This window comes from Sporothrix schenckii, assembly GCF_000961545.1.
Source record: "Sporothrix schenckii 1099-18 chromosome Unknown Cont44, whole genome shotgun sequence".
Classification (NCBI taxonomy): Eukaryota; Fungi; Ascomycota; class Sordariomycetes; order Ophiostomatales; family Ophiostomataceae; genus Sporothrix; species Sporothrix schenckii.
The window spans coordinates 4887820-4905542 of NW_015971145.1; the positions used below are offsets into that span (position 1 = coordinate 4887820).

The 17723-nt window shown below is 49.7% G+C and overlaps 3 protein-coding genes and 1 non-coding gene across 4 annotated transcripts; 1 reads left to right on the forward strand and 3 right to left on the reverse strand.

Moving 5' to 3' along the window:
- Nucleotides 1–1869: 1869 nt before the first annotated feature.
- On the reverse strand, nucleotides 1870–2340 carry SPSK_09967 (uncharacterized protein; the record flags this gene model as incomplete). The annotated part of the gene is made up of 2 exons (XM_016736532.1): nucleotides 1870–2008; nucleotides 2069–2340. The coding sequence occupies 2 exons, from the start codon at nucleotides 2338–2340 to the stop codon at nucleotides 1870–1872; spliced, it is 411 nt and encodes a 136-aa protein (XP_016588270.1).
- A 662-nt stretch (nucleotides 2341–3002) lies between these two features.
- Nucleotides 3003–6635, forward strand: SPSK_08371 (uncharacterized protein; the record flags this gene model as incomplete). The annotated part of the gene is made up of 2 exons (XM_016734971.1): nucleotides 3003–3253; nucleotides 3581–6635. The coding sequence occupies 2 exons, from the start codon at nucleotides 3003–3005 to the stop codon at nucleotides 6633–6635; spliced, it is 3306 nt and encodes a 1101-aa protein (XP_016588271.1).
- A 2213-nt stretch (nucleotides 6636–8848) lies between these two features.
- On the reverse strand, nucleotides 8849–8973 carry SPSK_11264. The gene has a single exon. It is a non-coding gene; the product is annotated as a tRNA-Leu (tRNA).
- A 7069-nt stretch (nucleotides 8974–16042) lies between these two features.
- On the reverse strand, nucleotides 16043–17474 carry SPSK_09202 (uncharacterized protein; the record flags this gene model as incomplete). The annotated part of the gene is made up of 3 exons (XM_016735779.1): nucleotides 16043–16475; nucleotides 16726–17036; nucleotides 17409–17474. The coding sequence occupies 3 exons, from the start codon at nucleotides 17472–17474 to the stop codon at nucleotides 16043–16045; spliced, it is 810 nt and encodes a 269-aa protein (XP_016588272.1).
- Nucleotides 17475–17723: the final 249 nt, after the last annotated feature.

Consider the following 17723-nt stretch of genomic DNA (forward strand, 5'->3'; position numbering starts at 1 on the left):
TCGACAAGATGAAGAAGAAACTATATACGATTCCAATCTCGTTATCAAAGCTTTCTTTTTCAAACGACATTAAAGTGAAAGAAACATATAGAACCAGCAGCCCTCACAACTTGCGTCGTCCGGCTAAGACTGTACAAGTGCAAATTATTGCATTCGCACATCGAGAGGCAGAGCTTGTAAGAGCTCTCATCACTCCGTGTTACACAACAATGTCCACATTCCACAGTTGCAGCGAATGGGTGGGCTTATAAAGGTATATGTGCTTTTGAGACGACATTCACAATTATGGACATACTCGAACGTATGCTATATCGAGCAAATGTGCAACATACTATTACCCAATTGAACGTATTTGGACTATGGAACGCACCTGTGAGGCAGAAGGTGTATAAATGTCAGCATAAGTTCACTTTCACTTCGTCTTAAGACGTGACTGCGTGCCTGCCTCAACAGATTATCGGTTTTTTATGTTTATTCTTATTTTTGTAAAAAACTGTCCCCACCTTTGCGGCCCAAAAATTCTCATCTTACGCAAAATCAAACAAGTCGCACTGATCAATAACTACCTTTCATTATCCCGGAAATTTATGACATAAATTTCCGTATATGGATATAACATCGGGTCTTGCTCCGTTACAAAAACAAATCCTGCGTGCCCTTTTACGACCCGTCTGACTCTCAGCTAGACGCCTGTTAAACAAGCTCTGCCATGTCATTCGCAGCCTCACTTTTGACGTGCAGCACGTCGACATGGCCGTATCACACAGACACCCCACAAGCTCGCGTTTCCATCAGAAAAATCTCGGCACACCACCTGGTAAATAATCCCTGGCTAATTTATATGGAATATTGCATAGCACAAGATGATCAATACGACTTTCCCAAACGCGTCTGTTGTTTGCTTGTTTGCTTTCTTTTTTTTTGTTTGGTCGTTGAACGTTGCGATTGGGCATCAACAATTTGGGGCCGGAGGTGATCCGGCCGGCACTTTGCTGTCCAATGTGAATACGCAGACATCGAAAGCATGGCATTGTGGATCTGCATGTCAAACGCTCATGTTGATATTCCCCGATATGTCTTGTCACCCTCGTTATTGATACCCAACGCCCTCCCCCCCTTTTTGTATTCGAGAATCTTCTAGTTTTGTTCTGGCAACGGACCTATCCGCCTTGCTATTCAATCGGACCTGTTCGTCTATTACGTTGCGGCCACGTATAAGATCGAGAGCCCGATTTCAAAATGCATGCAACAGGCTCTCTGCATCTGACTAAGTTTGGGTGACCACCAGTTGATTTCGCATCGGCAGTGGGCCCCGACATAGCAAGAGCTGAAGAAAACAATCACACAAGGCGAGGTTTTGCTGGGTGGTGTCAATGCAAATCCTGAGAGGCAACAAGTGAGTGACGTAGCTGCCTGTATGCAAGGCACAGGGCAGGATAACTTGCCGACGGCGTGTACTTTGTAAAAGGTTGTGGGCCATGTCGTGGCCGTACCTCTCCGTTTTGTCTTTTATTTTTCTCCCCTTGTTTGTGTGCGTGATACGACTTCCGCTCTCTTTTGCGGTGTCTGGCTCGCAAACCTTTCTGCCCAGCGAACAACACGAACCGCGCCTCGTGTTATCTCATCTGTACCCAGCCGTCGTGTCGTGTCGAGGTCTGCTGTCAAAAAGCGACAGTATTACAACAACAAAACAAGGCGAGCCCATCGCGTGCGTCCACTTCATAGGTGACAAGATAGCCTGCTCTTTGCTGGCCTGACCTCTGACAAGGTGGCCACATTAGGTGGCCGAGGCAGACCCGGCCCTCGAGAGAAGGCCGACAGCTGGCACTTTGCCCTTGCCCTGCTCAACTGGTCAGCCTTTTATGGAGGCTACGCCTTGTGCATAGCATTGAATCTGCCAAGGTCGGCGCCTTTGAGCTTGAACATGGTCGTGGCGACTTCTGCCGCAATCCCTGCGAGATCTGGCGGCCAGGCCTTGCGACTTTGCGCCTCGGGAGGCAGCTTGTGGCTTGACTGTCAGGTAGTCACGTAGCCAGGTCGCTGTACTCCGTAGGCATCGATGGCTTACGTCTTGAAGCGATTCGTATGTTCAGCTGTGTTGGTCAGCCATGCCAGGCGGCCGCTGTGGCGAGTGGCGGTGTCTGTTCCGACTTTGACCCAATCACGTGACGTAGATGTGAAGGGAAGGGCCCAAGTAAACGGAAGACTAAGAAAACGGTATCGCTTTGGTACGGTTTTCGACGCAGAGGCTGAAATGGCGTCCAGTCCAATCCTTGACAATTGCGCCCGCTGGCTGCATCCGACTCCTTGTGGATGTGCAGGTTTCTTATGCATTGTCATTTTGCACGTTTTCTAGTACGGCGCTTCAGGGCGGACGGAGACGCTTTGGCCATTAAAGGTCCTTGCATGCAGGGATATTGGGGACGCATTGTGACTGGCCAATTAGAGCTGAACCATGATTTGATACTACGGCGTTTGCAGAGCCGCAGTCTAGTCCAGTCCGCACGACAATGCGAACCAAACTACGGCCGGGACCTTGCGAACGCATCCAATCTACAGAATATAAAATGCATCCAAACACCACCAGTTGGCCATTTTGCCAGGAAGTGTGTCAACCCCATGCCGCATTTTACTCTTTGCGATACAGCCTGCTCGTCCCTCTATTCAGCTGTTGTTGTCTTAGACTGTCCAATCCGTGAAAATCCGAAAAATCCGACAAATCCGACAAATCCAACAGATTTGCTGGAATCCATACCCAAATTCCGAGGTAAGTCGACCTGCAACCAGAAGCCCGGCTCTCGCACCAGGCACGCCTCATACCTCATACACACAATGGGTTTCGACCTCTTCCTCGACCGATGCCAGCCAATTCTTCGCCAGTTTCATTTTCTCGGCGTGCTCGCCCTAGTTTTCCGTCTCCCATTAACGCATGCTGACTTTTGGCCCCCACGCAGTCGCACCATCCACCACAGATATTATTATTCCAACAAACAGCGCTCCAAATGATGCGTCAGTCGTCCAGTGAAGGCAGCCAACCGCCGCCTGATTCGCAGAACCCAGACTTCTTGGGAAATGGACGACACAAGCAAGGTTCGCCGCCACTGGCGCCTCGACATGACAACGCGCAACACAGGGGGACGGCAGGCAGCGACTCTGGGGCTCATCACGGATCACAACAGCAAAAACCGTCGTTGCCATTGGCGGGAGACTCCAAGCACTCCCACCGGCACAGTTCAAGTTCGGCCAGCCATGTGTAAGCTTATTTTTCTACTTTCCTATTTTTATTTTTTATTTTTTTACTCCTTTGGTCGTTCCTCCCCGGTCCGTGCAGTCCCCGTCTGGCCCGCCCGCTGGTTCCTGCATTGCGGCTCTTGCATGTGCTCAACGGTCGTTCCTGCCTCTTGACTTCACGACTTCACTTGTTCCTTCCGTTTTAAGCATAACCTCAGTACTTGCTTTGACCTACCACTAGCAGGCAACCATGACAGACCCGTATTCCCCCTTTTCTGTCTTTTTTATCTAGACACGTTCTTTTCCATCCTCGTCCATCAGCATTGCTAACATTGTCGTTCTTTTGCAGCAAGAGACCACTTCATGACTTCCACCGACCAGTATATAAGAAACAGAGGTCCCAGAAATCGCCATCGGAATCTGCCGCGTCCGACGTTGGTGTTTTCTCCCCTGTTGCCTCTCCAGCCTCATCCCCACCAAACACCGACACTCTGCTTTCGGCATCCTATCCTACCATTGACTCAGCCGCATCGACTCCCGCGTCTACCTCCTCTGGACCGCCTGCGGCCTACGCACCGTCTGCAGCGTCTACCGTTGTTCCCGCAGAATCGGCACATCCTAGGCACCCGGAGATGCAGACGCCAGAAGGGCCATTCAAGCCGCAACAGCCACCACCACACGACCTTGCAGGCGGCAACCCTGCCCTCCTCACACCAGCTCCACCAACTAACACCATCCATCCGGAGCATGGCCAGGAGCAAGGCATTGTCGAGAACAAGAACCTCGGCCTGCACCACCAGCAACTACACCACCCGCCCAGCCAGCCTGGGCACAGCACCGCAACTACTGTTATTGGTCCCCATGGATCAAACCATGCTTTCTCGCCAGCCAGCCACAACTATGAGCCAGGCCACATCCCACAGACGTCTTCTGTCAACTCCTCTTCAACGTTTATACCGATTAATAACGCAACGACACAATCTCAACAAACCGAATCTCCCACAACCTTAAATAATTCAGAAAGCCAAAACCATGCAACCCCGCATCCCCCCCAGCAAACCGCTGTTTCTTCACAAACATCATCCGCTGCACCGCCCGCTCAATCTCCGCAAAAGGCCGCACAACCTACCATCAATCCAAAATACCATCCGAACGTCTCGAGCCGTGGAAGTGCGCCTGGTGGACCCGGTTGGGCAAGGGAACCAAGGGGTGGTGGCGCCGGCATACTTGCTGCGCCATCCCCGAACAAGCCCTTTGGGGCACCTGCTGCCCGTCCACCACAGCCACATCAGCGAGCTGGCTCGTTATCCTCCAACCCCCCGCATCCACAGCATGGCAGCAAGGCGGCGCCACAATCGAGATATCCAAATATAGAGTTACAACCAAAGACACGGCCCATTACGCTCACGCAACTGGTCAACGAAGTGAAGGGGATTTATGTCGGGCTTGCCATGGTTGAGTCCAAGTGCATTGAGATCGATAGCGAGTCCAGCGCCATAGATCTTCAAGTCAAACTGGATGATGGCCAGTGGCAGGCTCTATTGAATTTGCACAGGACGCTCTTGCACGAGCATCATGACTTTATGCTTGCATCTCAGCACCCCTCGGCCTCGCCTGCACTCCGCCGTGTTGCTCAAAAGTACGCGATCCCAGCCCGTATGTGGCGTCATGGTATCCACAGCTTCCTCGAATTACTACGCCACCGTCTTCCTGAATCTCGCGAGCACATGATTACGTTTATTTATATGGCATACTCGATCATTGCGCTCTTGTATGAGACGGTCCGCACGTTCGAGGATACCTGGGTCGAGTGTCTAGGCGATTTGTCGCGTTATAGGATGGCAATCGAGGACGATAACCAGCGGGTGCGTGACACCTGGACGAACGTGTCGCGGCGTTGGTACACTCTGGCTTCGGACCGTGCTCCAGCGACTGGCAGACTCCACCATCACCTTGCCATTTTGGCGAGACCGTATGTTGTGACGCAGCTCTACTTTTATGTCAAAAGTCTCTGTACACCTATCCCCTTCACCTCTACCCGCGAGTCGATTATGACACTCTTGGACCCCGTCTTAAACAACGCCACCCAACATGTCCCGCCTATTGAGCTGGCGTTTATCAAGGCCCATGCGATTTTATTTAAAAATGGTATGAAGACGACGCCTGACTTCCGGCCCACTGTCGGTGACTTTGTCGCCGGACTTGATGATCATATTGCGTTATCGTCTCGGGCCTGGGTCGAAACCGGCGTGTATATGGCCATTGTGAACAGTTGCTCGTTGCTTTCTTACGGCGGAGACGACAATGTTCTCATGCGTATTTTACACGATGACATGTATCGCAGTGCCATGGCAGGTGCTCCAACAGACGCCCCAGTCGATGTACCGATGGGCAATGTACAGCAACCCGAGAAAAGTATTGATGAGCGAATGGCTGTTGATCCTGAGATCGTGCAGGCTCTCGAGCCAGCCCAGAATCTTGTGGCTGACATTGACCGCGTTGTTTTGGCCCGCGTTGGTGATGCGAACTGCCACGGCTACATCCACGCGCGCCTTGTGTGGATGCTATGCTTCGCGCGCGTCCCTGAGGGCATGGCGTACCTCGAAAAGACATTCCCTTGGGAGCCGCTTGTAGTGACTCTCAATAATATGCTCCTGACCAGTCCGCGGTACGACAGGATCGAGCGGGAAGTGTTTATGGAGCCACAAGTCGATCGCAAAGCCGAGGAGGAGAGGCGGATTCAGGAGATTCAATTCAAGCAACAGCAACAGCAGCAAGCCGCCGCGGCAAACGGCGACAACAGCCCCTTTGTCCCAACCGAGCCTGTCAACACCAACGTCACGTTTGAGCCCCCGCCGCCAGTCCGCAGTGATGCTGACAAGCCGCTGCCTGACGACTGGTACCTGCGTGGTCTGTTGTGGTCCGAATACAACTACCCGCAAGGCTGGTTCGCGAACATGGATTCCGCTGATGAGGACGAGCGGCTGATGGAGTCGTCCTCAACGCGCCTGACCCGAAAGGAGCGCGTTCTGTGGATGGCCTGCCAGCTCGCAACGTTCAATAGGTGGATTTCGTACGACGCGACGGCTCACAAATTTTCCGTGATGGACGAGTTTCGCGATCCACTCGAGGATGAACCGGCCCAAGACGATCTGGATTTGGACACGGCCTCTCCGGTGGCGGGTGATGCTAGCATGGAGGATGACGTGGAAACCGATGCGCCCAAGGACAAGGGAAAAGGCAAGGTTCTGCCAGGGACTGTTCTTGAGGATGATGACAATAGTGATACGGCCGACTTTGACAACGACAATGACGTTACGGACGACGTGAATTTCTCGGACATGGAAGGTATGGCACGGGCCAAAGTGACACGCTTCGGCGAAGAACCCGACGACCCACCCTAACAATTGGGTGGGTGGGCGGGCAAACAACAACTGGCAACGTTCAGGTCGGCGAGGGGGAGGGAATTTGGTACGCTGGCATCGGTCGGCCCCTGTTTGTTTTAAATGGGCATTTACATGGTGGCGCGGGGCTTTGCATTTATTTGTTTTGGTTTTTTTTGTTTCCAAGCAGAGCGCTTCATTTTCTTTATCTCTCCAGATTTACTACTGCCCATTGTCCATATCACGGTTTCTCAAGGGCCAGCGACTTACGGTCTGCATAATACAAAAGTTTCAAAATTATTTAGATCCACATGACGAACTTTCCAGATTGCACGCGTGTGAATCACTTTCAGTAAACGTGACGTTGGCGAATGAAAATATTCCTCAAAAATTCGTCCCATGACGTAACTTGGGGAGCAGATATCCTGAGGACAAGGTTCCCGATGTGCCACCATTATGCGATTACCCCAGAATTACCAATCGTATGGAGCCTGCATGCACAAATCGATCCCGGGGATCGATCTGGCTCCGGCCTGTTGTCCCGAGGTGCAAATAACCTTTGGTGGTTCTGAAGGAAGGATCGACGGGCCGGCCCGTTGAGCGAAATTGTTGTGGCGGGGAGTCACGGAACATCCCCCGGCTCGTTTTGTGTACGTCATTTACAGCCAATCGTTTCAACCATACACAACGGCGAAATACACTTGTGTTTTTCGGTTTCTGGCAGAGTACGGCTATTTGGGAATGAAAGTCACGCCAAAGTGGGCGATTGTATCGACTCGCAGCAGATCGAAAATCGGGTTCACAAGCCAACAGCTTCATTTTGCAGCCAGTCAACAGTGATGTTATCAACGATCACAACACTAGTGGGCTACCTGCCATTATATAGTCGAGTACACGCACGAGTGTGTACAATCGATCTAGAAACGTGGCTGATCTCTTATCCAAACAAAGGAGAAACAGCCCGTGCATGCGTAGGAGCGGCACATCTAGTACTCTGCATGTATCTCTCAAGCAGTAACTTGAGTTGGCGCTGGTTTCACTGCTCTACTCTTTATACGAGAGTTGTTGTAGCCAATCATTCGGCTGTTGTCTCTCCCACCTCAAGTATGTAGTTCTGCAAGCCAGCACTTCCCCTCTTTTGCGTGGACGAGCTGAAAACCGAACCCTTCTTAGTTTGCCCACATGTTGCCAAGTGAGGGAGGGAGTGAGGACCGGATGCGGCTGGGGTATAGCGAGACATGATGGGAAGGTGGAGGAGATGGCAAGGTTGTACAGTTTCGACGAAAAAAAAATTGATGTGAAAGGTGGACAATCCGAGTATATTGGTGATCTGAAGGAACGTAAAAGGCGCACGACGCTTGGGAGAGAATGAAGCTGCTGGCAGTCTGGCGACGAGCTGCGCCGATGGTGTCATGTGCACACAATACAAGACGTACTTCGTAATACTGCACGCGAGTTTACCGCCGGCCCCCAACTTTTGTCTCTCTGGTTCCCTCCCTCTCTTTACATCTCAGCCGCTGCTCTCTTGACTAAAACAGGCCGTCCTCGATCCCTCTGTATCTTTTCATGGTCGCCACCGTAGACAAAATGTTGGGTGTGTATCGGCGGGGCTTACGCAAGGCGTGCTTTTCTGTTTGTAAGAAGTGCTATCCGAGAAACTACATAATATTCACGGCACATATTTAGACATATTGGGCCAGAGTTGATGCATCCATTTTCTTCACACGCCCCCACACTGGTCTGGGTACATTCTTGTCTCGAAGAAAGACACGTATGGTACCATAATGAGGACATTAGAAGCTCGACCCCCTTCGCCGTGCATCAATAGCGCCCATACTTGGCCACCACCGCAGGCCGCAGTAGTCCCTTCAAATGGGCCAAAGGAGAAAGGGCCGAATCAGGCGTGAAGTTGAGAGCGTGGCAACGGGGGACACCGTATAGTTCTCTGAATGCGGCATAGCCGCTCATGCTGTGTTGCATGAGAGTTACCATTTCCGTTTTGATGTTCTGTTTCTGATGTTGTCCTGCTATGAATTTCAGATTCTCACGAGGCTGGCGGGTCGGAAGAAGGCTTTTGCACTACACCACGGCAAAGCACCGTAGTACAACCACCCCTTCTACTCTCGCTTTCTATTGAAAAAAAAAATCGCAAGAGAAGCACGGTGTAATTAAATATATTTAAAAACCATGTGTGTCGTTTGAATGAAAAAAAAATTAAAACACAAAAGTAAAAGTGATAAGAGTGGGATTCGAACCCACGCCTCTTGCGAGACTAGCAAGTCCACGTACTTCGATTCGAATCCGGAAATTCGACTCTAGAACCTGAAGCTAGCGCCTTAGACCGCTCGGCCATCTTACCATTCGCTGACATTGTGAATGGGACGGAATCAGCCTTATATTGGCAGCTCCCCAATTTGGCTTCAGTGGCCAATTCGGACAAATCACCAGCTCACGATAGTGATCTACTTTTCCCATGCAAACATGTTCCATGACGATAGGAATATTTCTCTCTGAAGCTGTACTCTATCGTGTCCACGTTTCTGTCCTCTCCCAAGTATAATGACAGCCCGTATGTAGTGCACGACTGGCAGTGCACGTCTGGCAGGCAAGCGGTTGACCGTACACAAAAGTGGACTAAAAAGATGCACTACAGCCTTGTAGAGAACATGTGTATGAGTTTCTGGCTTGATTACTCTTTTCGGACGGCATTATCGCGTACCGTGGCGACTATATTCGCATTCTTGTATCCGTACGTCGTATGAGAAAACATTCTTTTGGTCTATTGCCTCGGTGCCTTTCTCGTGCTTATTCACTACAGCGGTTTTGGCGACTTTCGGTTCACCGTTTCAACCGGTTTGCTTCGGTGGCTTATCATCGGCTGGCGCTGTGTATGTCGTGCCGACCATAACGGACTCCACGTTATTTAAGCGAATTTTGCTCGGTAATCGAGACCAAAGCAAACAATTCGAACCGACAAGGCTGGGGTGCAAGGCACACAGACCTCCTCTACCCATGTCTTTCTCGCTGAGAAACCTTTCTCGATTAGGACACCGTTCAGGCGCGTTCCCGTTATAAAATGTAGACTGGCCCTGGCGCAGTCCCACGGTTTCGGGTTGACTGACGGTTCTCGAATTATTTGAAATTTCAAAGCGCCTTGCTACGAATCCAAGACCGGCTAAAACTTTGACCGGGCGTAAAAAGGCGTCCGAATCTCACAACAGCGTTCCTTTGGAAGAACTCGGTAAGCCGTCAAACTCCGCAATGGCTGACGACAGCCTTATTTTTAGCATTTGCAACTGCCAACGGTGTCCGGAGTTTATTCATCCCACTGCGTCCTCGTTCAACGAAGCTTTGCACTTCATTGTTTTTTATCTTCTTTTTTTCTTTCTCTTTATAACAATATTGAAGAAAGTGGGAAGTACAATCGTCTTCAGCGCTCCAGTCTTTATGAAAAGAAGTGGCTTTGTGATGCGAAATCGCGAAACCTTTCCAAAGTAGGACACAACTTGTGGGTTGCTGGTTGGACGCCTGCATCGTTCTCGCGGCTGCCTTCCTACCCTTGCTTCCCCCTTTTTGCCTGCTATCCGTCTGTTCCTATGGGGCACGGACGTCCTGCAGCCTCTTCTTCTTGCTTTGGAAGACGTCCCCTGAGACAAGGCATCGAAAATTATTGGTAATGTGCCGACAAGACATTGGACTCTGGCCAATCAGACGCTGCTGAGCTTCGACCCATACCTCGCATGGATTTCCACGAACCCTTCGCTTTCTTCGGTTCACAGAGTAGCAAGGCGGTGTCGGATTATCCCGAACGCACTTGACCCCACAGCCAACAAGCATCCTCTTCAACAGGCTGACCATTTTGCCATGCTGACTTTGCTCCACAATGGAAGAAAATAAACTTTTTGCCATGCGGGATACGTGCATGTGGAATTCGGTGCGTGACACTTTCAATTGTCTCCGGGTTTTCGCTAACCCGCCGGCTGCCTACAAGGATTAAAGGCGTCTGTTTTTATAGCTGTTTCGCCGGGCCCCTCATAGTACTCGATCGAGGCCTTTTCAAGGCGCCCAGAGTTTAAGAAATCCGATATACGGTGAACGGTGAACGGGGATATCGAATTTGCACCTTTCATTGCCTGCCCGTTCACATCCTTGTCAGGGAGGCAATTTTGCTCCACGGCCATATTGCCAACCTTGGCTCGTCTCATCTTATTCTTCCTCTTTTAAGAAACCCCCACGTATGCAATGAACGGACTATGCCCAATTTGAGGCCCTAAGACCATGCACATATTTTTTGATGGTGCTACTAAAGTGAGAGTACGGTGAGGAGATGCAGCAAGGTGCTGACATTTTGACCTCTTCGTGCTTAGATGGCTGCCTACTGCAACCCTCATTCGTTTGGAATCCATGAAGAGAAAGTCAGTACTCAAGACTACGCGGCACAAACAGCTGAAGAATTTATGCGATTCAAGAGCCAGTGACAAATAAGAATTTCCGGTGCTTTTTGATACACTCGGCGAATGAGATTGACGAGAGTCTGCGGGAACCGTGACTGATCAATGACAGACAACTCATTGGATATAAATGGCTTTTGTCAGCGCTGGGCACACACCATTCGTTCTTTTCATACTGTCTGCTTTAGGCAGCACTCCGAGGGCATGAGATACGCCAAAAAAAAAAAGATGCCGTGGCTATCAGATGCCGATGTTTCCAACAACCAGTACGTCGTCCCGACACGTTCGTCTTGCTTCCTCGCTTTAAGTCACAAATAAGTTGTAGTGACTGCATGAATCTCAGATGCGGCATATCAGCCAAACATTGAAGAGGAAAGCATGGAACACCGTCACTTCTTGGAATCCAGTGAGTTGGCTGAGCTATTGGCCAGTTCGACGTTGGGAGAAGGGGCACCACTGGTGAACCTGTTCCATGGTATGGTGGAGGTCCTACCAGTTGTTTGACAGTAAGACACTGAACGTAAAACACGATGCAAAGACTAGTATCTCGAGAGCCGCCCGTCAAGTGCGGGACATTCTACACCGCTAGTCATTGCAAAACAGTAAAATAACCATTCGGGTACGACGTTCTCCATAAATGCAGACGAAAATATGCATCCGATCATCGGTGCAAGGGGACATCAGAGCGGTAGAGCAAAGAAGAAAGGAGGCGGAGGGAAGTGAGGACAAAATAAACAAGGTGCGCAGGGACAAAGACAGGGATGGGCGGCCACAAATGAAATGGGACAAAATAAGGACTATGGTACTGAGTACTTCGTATCAACTCAGCCTCCCATGAGAAAGTGAATTTTCAAAACAAGAAAATTAAAGAAGAAAGGAAAAGACGAACAACGTCGACGTGGTCGAGACATGCCCAAGCCGGCTAGTCCTTAAAACGTCCATTGACACGTCTGCCTAGACCTCTTTGATAGTATGAGAGTGAAAAATTAATAGACGCCTCGTATATCCTTGAACAGTTGATATCCACAGCCTTGTCGTAGAGTCAAAAAAAAAGGCGTCCAGAGTGGCCACTGCTTTGATGAAAAGTGTGTCACCGGGCCACGAGACCGATCAAGCGTCTACCGAGACTGGAAGGAGAGACAAATCATATCATCGGAAGGCATGCTGTCCAGACACCCACCCAGGCGTCAAGATACAGGACTGACCGCCTCATTCGAGAGAAAAAGAAATAAAAAAAGGCGTCAGGAGTGGAGCGTACTCTCAAACAGGGTATTGGAACTACGCCGGGCCCCCGGCGGGGAGAAGTGGAAGGGTTGAAGGAGGTAGGAGTAGGGGAAGGGAAGTAACGAGACTTGATCCTAACGGAGCCAGGTCCAACTCGGGATACCGTTCTGGAATCAGATTGGAAAATGGACGTGGCATGGCGAGTCTGGCGGGTGGCAATTTCTTACAGACTCGTACAGTTTTTTTTCCTCTTCTCTTCTTTTCTTTTTTTTTAAAAAATATATATATATATAAGGTAACTAAAATGCACCTGAAGAGAAGACGTTGGAAAAGAGGATGATGTGGCAGTTGCACCGAGGGCCAAGCACGAAATGATCTCCCACCTAGGGACCATTGTACATGTTTTACTGCCAAGGAGAGGACGTTCGGTATGTGCTGTTCAGAGCGTGCCGTTTGCACCTGATATCTCGCTTGTTTTCTTCTTCTCTCGTACATAGTACCTGCCGAGTTGGCCGAAGTTGAAATAGGTGCCCTCAAACATGGGTATGCCGAAACGGTGTGTCGATCTCGACCTGGACAAAAGGAGGAGCAGCAGGCGTAGGTCTCAGCCCTTGAAAGCAGGGCGAAAAAGGGTGATACAAGAATTTCTTTTCTTTTCTTCTTTCTTTTTTTTCTAAAAAAAAAAAGAAAAACATAGTAAGGCGAGAAAAGAAAAGCAAGACATCAAGGCAAACGTAAATACCGCGTGTCCTCATTACGTGGTATTTGTCACACGCAACGTTGCGCAACCATCCAGCCCTTTCGCCACCTATGTATAAATCAGCATTCACCCATTACTGGCTTTGGTTGCCCCTTTTCCATCAAACACTGCCCCGTCGATTGCCAGCTTGGTTTGTTTTTGCTTTTTTTTCAGCTTGGTTTCTTAATTCACAAAAATTCATTTTCAGCTCTGTGACTTTTTTTGTCAAATCATTTTCCCTCTCCCAGGTTCGACGTTCGGAATTCCATACGTCGCCCAGTATACCTAAAGCCGACCAACCGCATATGGTTCTCAGACTGGCACATTCAGCATACTGATGACACCACCAATTGACAACACTCGAGGAACACATGCCACGCTTCGGCGTGCGCGAAATCGTGGGCTGCAATATTCGAATCCCTAGCTGCGCCATGGGAGGCGAACTCCCCACGAGCGAAAGTCCAATAAGCCTGGGTCATTGAAAAAAACGCAGATAAATTTCTATTTCATTTTCTCTTGATAATATTACCGTCATCTTGGAAATTCCAGCATCTTTTGAGTTTGATTCTTTTGTTGTTGTTCTTAAACCTGTTATTAACTTCCCTTCTTTCTTTCTGTCTTTTTTTTTTAAACCATGTTGAATTGCACCACATTCAGTTCTTGTCGGCATCAATATTTCGGCGCGGGTCGCCCCGCTGCTCACGTACAAGCAGAAGGCGGCAAATTCGACGCTTGTTTTTACGTCGTATTTCGTCTGGCTTTGTCTTTGCTTGCGGATGTCATCCAAATGCAGAGCGCGTCTCATGATGCTTTCCTTCTTCTTCTTCTCCTGAGAGAGGCCCTACAATTATCCTACCTCATTGTTGGCTGTCGTTATTCCCGCTCTCCCGTTTATCTCCCTTGCATTGCTCCTTCCTTCCGTTGCTCCTTTCCCCATTAACACCTGCTCCTTCCTCATTGTCGCATCACCATTAAACACCCACCGTTCTTTCCCATACCCGGAATTGTCACAAATGTGACACCAGGGTAGCACAACTCACACTGCGACTCGCATTTGGGTGGCTCCAAACTCGAACGCAGTGCATTACCCGATGGACATTGCAGCAGAAAGTCAGTTTCCTAATATTGATGTGTTGTCAAGTAATGTCAAGAGAAATCTGGGAGGCAGGATAGAGGAAAGCAGAAAGGAAATGATTTCCATTCGTTTTTCTTTTTCTTTTTCATTTTTTTTTTAAAGTCAGCTGGCAGCTTCCCGTGGAAATGAAACCGACAACAAGCAACAAGCCACAGACAACGCAACAGCACATGAATCTCTTCTTAATCGGTCGCCAATATCACACCCACACTGGGCTACAAGCGATTTGCCATGTCGCCGGCGGAAACAGTTCGACAAAACATACAAACTACCATGCGCCGACTCTTTTATACGACGATATTGGCGGTGACCTGGCCATCCAAGGACTCCGAGCTGACAATTAACGACAACGGAGGATCATGTCGTGCTGACGGGGCTTGTTACCGTTAGGCATTTAGCATTGCTACTGCTTTTTTGTTTTTCGTACCCTCTTGTCCCTTTTCCACCTTACTTCCTTCTTTCTTCTTTCTTTCTATTTTTCTCTTTTTCTCTTTTTCTCTTTTTCTCTTTTTGCCTATTCTCTTTTTTTTCTTGCTAAACATCTACCTATTCACCGGTATCGGCCTAATTGGGATATTTCCCTTTTCTTGTGCTCCCGTCATTGGCCGACCCGATCATTAATCCTGCAGGAATGTCCGGACCTTCACCAACTTGTGCTCGGACGCTTCGGTTGGGTGCTTGGGCATCAACCACACAAGTCTCGAAATCCTACACACGGCAAACATCAAATCATGTTTATGGGACATTAAGCTGACCGACGAAATATTAATTGTGAGTGATTCGAGAACTAAACTAAACACAAAACAAGAGGTGAGAGGGGCAAAGGGCATACAGTCGCTATGACTGAGAATAGGGGAGGACATGGTGAGAAATATTACAACTGAAACAGGGGGCTAATTGAGAGAACTATAAATAAGGAAAATGAAGAACAAACAAACAGACAAACACACAAGCAAACAAACAAACAAACAAACAGGCACACACAAGGGGGATGCAAAAGACCGAAGAAGGGGCCGTTGGTTTGACGGCTGAATTGTCGGCTGTGTGCATGGCCCTAACCATGCACTCGCGGTTCCGAATCGTTCCTCTCAACCTCTTTTGAGAAGGGGATTCAAACGGTGCTCTTACATGATCAATGTAAAAAGCCTTCCAGGTCACAAAACCCCTTTCCTTCGTTCTAGAAATTATCGCCAAGATTGACGAAAATTTTCTCTTCTTTCTTGGCTTAGCTTGGAGATTTGCGGCGAGCTATCGCAAGCCCTGCGTCGACGACACGATCCTGGCGTCATGGGTATCAAGACACACGTAACGTGTGTCTTGATGCCTTCCAATAGTGAGAGATGTCTTTTCTGCGAGTCCCATATTACATGGGATGGCAAGTGGCAAGGAGAAGGGGACGAGGGGGAAAGGAAAGGGAAAGGGATGGAGAAAAGAAAAAAGATAAAGAAAAAAGGGGCCAAAAAAATACTTGAGTGGCCACAGCAAGATGCTAGACCGTGGTGAGTTGAAATTTCGTTGTTCCGTCGTCGTTCCGTCATCCTTCTGTTTGTCACCCTCCCAGAGCTTCGCACACATGCCAACATCACTTCGCCGTTTCATGCGGCACTGCCGATCCGTCACCTTTGCAGAGGCGTTGCATTGGGTGGGTGCTGCACGAGTAGTGTTTCACCCCACAAATCGTGACGTGCCGTCGTCTTTAGTTGCCACTAGTTCGGCGCGAGCCGAGCTTAGCGGAAACATGGTGGTGGCTATTGTGGGTCTCTGGTCGAATTACGGATCTTCGCGAAGGATGGACAACTGCCGAGTGGTTGATCAGAGTTATACCATCGGATGGTGTGTGGCCCAATTATCATTTGTTAGAAGGCCAATGGCCGGACGACTAATTGCCAGAGAGCCGGTGGCCGGATGACTTGCGACCGGGCCGATGGCCGGATGGCCGCTGACCGGACGGTTGCTGACCAGAGGAGTGACGGCCAGAGGAGTGACGGCCAGAGGAGGGACGGCTAGAGGAGGGACGGCTAGAGGAGGGACGGCCAGAGGAGTGATGGCCAGAGGAGTGATGGCCGGAGGAGTGATGGCCAGAGGAGTGATGGCCAGAGGAGTGACGGCCAGAGGAGTGATGGCCAGAGGAGTGATGGTCAAGGTTGCGGTCGGTGCCCTGAGGCTCAAATCGGTCTTTCCAGTATGACTCTCGGGAAAGCTCCGCGCTGGCCATCGTAGCAGCACGTTCACCTTCCCGGATCTTCCCTGCTCTCAAAAGCTCATTTGTAGCAGCATCTTCCGGGGAGACAGTCTCTGTGTCATTGTATGCGCTATTCAACACCAAAACGAGCAAGAAGATGGTTGTTAGCCGATGTGATTCTAGAAAACGTGCCTTTGTTATCAAGCCAAGTGGTGAACAGTAAGGCAGGTTGCGCAGTTTTTCTATTGTTTTCGCCCCTCCCGCCCCCCTTTCCAAAGTGCAACACTGCTGTTGACGACTACCTCGCTTTACCATCTTGCCCACCCATTTCACAGTTATCAATTTCAGGAAAAGCGAAAATGAAAGTTCCTGAGACTCACTTCCTGTCGCTATAGAACGGCTCGTATTGAAAACTTCGGGAGCAGAGAAGACAACCCGGATGAGGATCGCGGTGAAAACTATGCTGGTTGTCGACCTCCCGCTCCTGCATTTGCAAAGTCGCATCGTCGAGCTGAATGGCCAGTCGCGGGTCCTCATGCAAGATGACCGGGTGCTCATACTGTTCGTTCTGCTCTTCAATCGAAGAAGGAGCCGTGTCGTGGAATGAACCAGAGTCGCTTGACAGCGCAACTGAAGTGCTGGCTTCCGAAATTGTATCGAAATGATACTGTCTCTGTGTGTCTTCTGTGCTCTTGTTGGAGTTAGCCCATATCCCATGTCTTCATTGCCAGGTCTTTGGCGTTGTTTGAGCAGCCTTCTTTGAAGCTGTCACGAGATGACTGAGTGATGACGGCCTCTAATGGGGGTACAACTGACGACCCACGTGGGACATATGTCTGTTGGTCGACTCATTTTTCATGGAAGGGTGTTGGGAAGAAAACATTTCTCTGACGCCACCATCATATTGTCAAGCGACACGGCGGCATGCTCTTGTCGATGTGCCATTCCGGCCATAGCGGTGTCGAGATGACACCACCGTCTTACCATCGACGATGTGAAGCAATCCGTGGCTGTGATATGCCATGGGTGGCGAAGACAAAATGATGGAAACACTTAGACGTACCTGAAAAGCAAGACCAGTGGAGGTACCGGCGACGCCGTGTAGGTATGTTTCGTTGCTGCTATCCATGTCGAAGTGATTTGGATTGTAAGACGCTTTGATACTTTAATGCTGGATAATGAGGAGTGATGGATGATGAGGAGTGATGAAAGGAAAAGTGAGAACGGGGACGCACTTTCGACAAAGAAGACGGAGGAAAGTCGAGAGGAAGGAGGCCTTTTATATTCCCAAAGCTCCTCAGTCGGGACCGATTTGTGGTAGAAAACGAGGCGAGCTGGCACGGAGGGCTAGCGACGACACAAGAAGGAAACAGTCAGG